Raw genomic sequence first — 5,419 nt, forward strand, 5'->3', positions numbered from 1 at the left:
TCCATTTACTGAGCACATACTGGGTGCCCAGCACCCCCCACTCGGCAGCCCCCAACCCCACCCCAAGAAGGCTGGGATGGTCACTGGCCCATTTTGCAGGCCAGGACGCCGAGGGTCGGCGATGCGGGGGGGCGCCGAAGCCTGAGAGCCCGGAGCCAGGGCTTTGGTCCATAGGCCTCAGCAGCTCAGAGGAACCTGGGCAGTCCAGCGCTGGGGCCCAACAGGCATGCCCACCTGGTGCAGATGACGTCCTCGTGCAGGCTGCCCTGACAGCGCTGGCACTGGGTCCAGAGGCGCGAGAAGCGCTCCTCCAGGGCGTTCAGGTGGGATACCTGGGGATGGAAGGGCGGAGTGGGCGGCCCTGCGCACCCCCAGCTGCCCCTCCCCACCTCCCCTGATCCCTCACCTCCTTCTGATACAGCTCCGACCCCCGGGCTTCGCAGAACTTGCACACGGCTCCTGGGGTGGGGGAGGGGGGCAGGTCAGCCTGGGCCGCCCCACCCCTGCCCCTTCCCCGCCCGCTGCCCATCCCGGCTTCTGAAAGTCCCCATCGATGAGAGAACAAGGGAGCAAGTGTGTGGAGAAAACTCCCTGGGGAACTCCCAGGGCGGGGGGCCCAGGACCCTCTGGGGCTGCCTGCAGACAGGAGCCCCCCACCGTGGGGCCGGGGCCGGGACCGTGGATGGCGGCAGAGGCGGGAGGGCCAGGGGAAGGGGGTCGGGGTGGGGGTCGGGGGCGGGGCGTGCTCACCCTGGTGGCCGAGGACAGTGCGGCAGCCAATGCAGCAGTTTTGGCGTTTGGCGAAGGCCAGGAGGCCGCCCACCTTGCCCGTGAGTACTGTCTTGCAGCGCGTGTGGTCCCCGCCTGCGTGAGAAGGCAGGCGGTGGGCCCGGTGCCCTCCCCCGCCCCCCAGCCCGGTACCCCCGCCTGCCCCGGCTGCCCCCCGCCCATACGCAGCAGCACGGCCTCGGCTCGGCCCTCGCCCAGGATGGGCTCGAAGATGCGCAGGAGAGGCTTGGCGAGCTGCTGCTCCAGGTAGTACTGCGTGTCGATGGGCAGGCTGTGCTCCAGCACGAAGAGGGGGTCCTGCGGGCAGAGGGGCCGGGGTGGTCTCACCAGGGGGACAGAGTGGAGGGGCCCGGGAAGGGATAAGGGGCTGCGGTCCCTGCCAGGCAGGGGGGCAAGGGCTGTGGTCAACAGCGGGCAGCCAGGGTGAAGGGCACCGGGAGCTGCCGTGCGTCTTCCAGCCGTGAGTGGGGGCAATGGTGGGGGGCAGTCACTGGGCCCGGACTGGGATGGGGTCAGAGGTCATGGGAGTCCCTGGCCACGGGCCCTGTGATCCATGCTAGGGTCCACAGGTAGGAGCCCTCAGGTCACCAGGGAAGGGTCAGAGTTCACGGTGGGGACAGGAGATGTGAAGGTGGATGTGAGCTGGAGCTGAAGGTTGGAAGCCAAGATAAGAGGTAGCAGGACAGGAACTAGGGACTGACAAAGGGGTGGGGGTGGGGTCACAGGTCACTGGACTTCCAGGTAGGACACGGGAGGGTATGAATCCAAGAGAATTACAAGTTGAAGATCCAGGATCAAGGAGTCAGTAAGAGACACAGAAACAGGTGGTGAGACAGACACTCTCGCTCTGTGCAGTGAGGCTAGGCCCCCTTCTGCAGGATGGAGCCAGGACGGGTCAGAATAAGGGGGGGTGGGGTGGAGGGCCTCTCCAGAGGGTACCGGGAGGCCCGGAGCAAAGCACTGTGGAGCCAACTCCCCGGGGTGTGTTGCGGGGCGGTTCTCAAGGCCCCGTGGGGCCTGCGGAGAGAAACACCCTCCCCGCCAGGCCTGGAAAGCAGAAGTGAGAGCAGAGGAGAACTGGGCGGGAGCGGGCAACCCAGGTGGGCCTGACCTCGGACTTCATGTAGGCGGCCACGCCCTTGGCGGCACTGATGATCACGTAGGGGACACGGTCACCCAGGCTGGGCGCGCTCCCGGGGTCCCGCTTCCTCATCCTGCGGGGAGACCGGGGCGGCAGGCTGGGTGAGGGCAGGTGGGACGGTGGGGGCAGGCTGGGGGGTAGGAAGTGGTGGGCCCAGCTGGAAGGAGAGGGTCTATTTCTGGCCGGTCCCGCCCCCTACCGCGCTGGGCTGACCTCTCGGCCAGCTCCACATGGGCCTGCTTGCCCGCGTAGTCTGCGGCTGCGCGGGTCAGCTCCTTGGTGATGACCAGCTGTGAGATGTCGATGCGGTTACATAGCAGGTCGGAGATGACGTCCTGCGCATGCGCCACGGCGCCCGCGGGGTCTCTGCAGGGGGGCGGACGGATGGACGGGCGTCACCAGGGCGTCACCAGTGGCTGTGGCCGCCCGGCTGGCACCTCCACTGCCTTGAGGCTGGGGGACCAGGATGCGCTCCAGGGGCGGGGAGGGGCCCTGCCCGGCCGCAGGCTGCCAAGTGGCAGAGGCAGGGCCGGAACCCGCAGCTGTCCGACCCCACACTCTTTCCACAGCTCCGCCACCGACAAAGGGCTGGGCCTGACACCTGCGTCCCCAAGGGAGGAGGGGCTGGGGGCTGGGCTCCTGGGCCTGAGGGAAGAGAGGCCGGGCTCCAGGTCCCGGTGCGGGTTCCACACACCGGTCGATGAGCAGGCGGCGCAGAGAGGCGGTGACGAGGTTGGCCACTAGGGGGCAGTTGTCCCTGCGCACGGCCTCCAGGCCCTTGCAGTCCATGCGGTCATGGGCGTCGGACCGGGAGGAGAAGAGCAGGCCCGCATACCGCTTCTTGCTGATGAGCAGGTACGGGAAATAGACCTGGGGGGAACCCGCGGCTGAGAGCCCCTGAGGCTGTGGGGGCCAGTGCCCCATCCTGAGGCTTCCCCAGAAACAGACAGGGCCAGACAGGGATGGTCCCTGGGACACAGGATTGGGACACAGGAAGATGGACCCTAAGACCCCAGCACCTCAGCTCAGGGGGACACCCTCAGCACTCCAGGGACCCCAAGTCGGAAATGGGCTGGGATAAAGCTACACCCTAAAACCCGAGATCCAGACACTGGGGTGAAGTCTGGAGAGCCCCAAATGGGGGCCTGAAACAGACCAGAGGCAGACGGGGGAGACCAGGCAGCAAACCCTCAAAGACAGGAGACTAAGGGCAGGGAGTGAGCCCTGGGGCAGGGACAGGCTCCAAATCTGAGAGGTGTACCCCGAGGCCTGACCCCAGCTTCGAACGCGGGGGATGAATCTGGCGTGAGGGCTCCCAGACCCAAGCCTGTCGCACGCTGGGAGGCAGGGAGCATTGGACAGCGGTACCCCGATCCAGGAGTTGCCCCGTCAGGGCCCCTGCTGCACAGGACAGCCCCTGAAAACCCCTGAAAACCAGAGACGCTCCGAGACCGACGGGGTCTTTAGGAAACAGACACCGTTCTGCGTAGCAAAGCCCAAGGCTTTTGGGGGTTTCCAAAACCAAGGTCCCCAAACTCAGGAGGATCCAGGAACACAATACCTCAAAACTGGGGCTTACGAGTTTTTAAATAAATAATTTTTTAAAAAATAAGGGACTTCGCTGGCAGTTCTGTGGTTAAGACTCCACGCTTCCACAGCAGGGGGTGCGGGTTCGATCCCTGGTTGGGGAACTAAGATCCTGCATGCCGCACCGCATGGCCAAAAAAATTTTTTTAAATAAATAAATAAAACTGGGGCTGATGAACTCAAAGAATAGGATACCCAGGGCACCCAGATCAGCACACCTCGAAATGGAGACATAAGCAACAATGGGCGTTCCTGGACGCTGATGCAGTAGGAGAACCCTACCCAAATGCACTCAAACTTTGCAGGCACCCTGAGAATCAGAGACCCCCCCCCCAAAACTGGCAAGACCCACGTCTGCCCACTCCAAGCACTGGGGGGCCCCCACTTACTTTCTCAAACTCTAGCCGGATGGGTGAGGGGAAGTGGCCAGACACCCAGTCCGCAGCCTCCCGTCCCAGGGCCATGGCCTCAGCCACAGATGAGACGCCAAATCGGCACATGACAGAGTCAGTGTCGCCATACACCACCTGGGGAGGGGCACGTGTGACCCAGAGGGTTGGGGAGATGCTGGCGGCCCCTGCACTTCCCACACCAGCCCCAGGCCTGTCTCAGGCCAACAGTGGGCAGGCAGGAGGCCCCTGACCTTGGCATTGGCACTGTAGCCGTTCTCCACCGTGTACTTGGACTCCACGAGCTGCTTCGTTCTCTCAATCATCTGGCGCCCGAACCCAGTGACGCTCTGTCAGAGAGAGAATCAGGCAGAGTGAGGGCCCAGGGGCCGTCCCCAGGGAACACGGGCTTAGGGTCCCACCTCTGCTGCTTTCTGCAGGTGTGAGTATGGATGAGCCACTGCCCTTCTGGGCCTATTTCCAAATCTGCAAAATGCGGCTACTGAGCTGCTCCTTAATGGTCTGTTGGAAGTAGGTCCCTGGCCCAGAGCCCTGGGCACAGAGGAGGAACTGACTGCAGCAAATAGTGGTGGAAAGGCTGGAGCCAAAAGAGGCCATCAGCTCAGTGTTTCTCTCCACGGAGGTGCTGAGAATCTGCGGACACTGCAGGCAGCTCTCCGTGGTGCAGGACCACTGACATTCCTGGTCCCATCCCCCTATCCTTGGGCAATCAGAAATGTCCCCCCAAAGGTAGGGTGCTGTACCAGGGCCATGGAAAGACCATTCCTTTCCAAATAAGGAAACTGAAGCTGGGGGAGGAGAAGGGACACACTAAGGAGAAACAGGCATGACTCTTCTGTTTTTGTTTGGATCCGCCCAGAAAACCTTTGTCTTTAACTAGAGCATTGAGGCCACTTATGTTTAGTGTAATTACTGATTATATCTGAGCTTAAATCTACCATCCAACTAACTGTCTTCTACTTGTCCCACCTGTTCTATGTTCCTTTTTCTTTCTAACTTCTTTCTGGAATACTCAGTATTCTTTTTTTTTATTATTCCACTCTGCTGCCCCCATAAGCTTGAGAGACAGAAACAGGGAAAGAGGCTAAGAAACAGAGACATAACAGAGACAGAGGGAAGGGGCTGAGAGAAATGACAGAGAGACAAGGCCAGGAAGCAGCAGCTGCTATGAGGAAGCCCCAGGGGAAGCAAAGCCACACCCTCCTGCCTGGCCTCCCCTCGGGGCTGGAACCTGACAGCCAGACATCCACTTCTTTCCACCAAGGAGGATGGGAGATGCCCCCAGAGATTATGAAGGGCCAGTAAGAGCAGTAAGGGTGGCCTACTGTAAAAGATTAACCTCACTCAAAGAGAGGCCTGGCTCTCGGCTGGCTCCTGGGAGGGAACCTCTAAGCCAGGGGTCCCCAACCGCCGGGCCATGAACCAGTACCGGTCCGTGGCCTGTTAGAAACCAGGCCACACAGCAGGAGGCGGGTGAGCAAGTAAAGCTTCA

The 5,419-nt window shown here is 62.1% G+C and overlaps 1 protein-coding gene across 1 annotated transcript in view; it reads right to left on the reverse strand.

Annotated features, from left to right (window-relative positions):
* The window catches only part of POLD1 (DNA polymerase delta 1, catalytic subunit), a 24,583-nt gene that overhangs the window by 1,184 nt on the left and 17,980 nt on the right, over window positions 1-5,419 (reverse strand). The window contains exons 18-26 of the mRNA XM_024768497.1: window positions 4,161-4,256; window positions 3,907-4,044; window positions 2,625-2,800; window positions 2,144-2,296; window positions 1,901-2,003; window positions 954-1,086; window positions 751-864; window positions 407-459; window positions 235-332 (exon numbers count right to left, since the gene is read on the reverse strand). Coding sequence (XP_024624265.1) covers window positions 235-332; window positions 407-459; window positions 751-864; window positions 954-1,086; window positions 1,901-2,003; window positions 2,144-2,296; window positions 2,625-2,800; window positions 3,907-4,044; window positions 4,161-4,256 — 1,064 coding nt within the window. The remainder of the gene's footprint in view (window positions 1-234; window positions 333-406; window positions 460-750; window positions 865-953; window positions 1,087-1,900; window positions 2,004-2,143; window positions 2,297-2,624; window positions 2,801-3,906; window positions 4,045-4,160; window positions 4,257-5,419) is intronic.

This window comes from Neophocaena asiaeorientalis, unplaced genomic scaffold (genome assembly GCF_003031525.2).
Source record: "Neophocaena asiaeorientalis asiaeorientalis breed wild unplaced genomic scaffold, Neophocaena_asiaeorientalis_V1.1 scaffold629, whole genome shotgun sequence".
Lineage (NCBI taxonomy): Eukaryota > Metazoa > Chordata > Mammalia > Artiodactyla > Phocoenidae > Neophocaena > Neophocaena asiaeorientalis.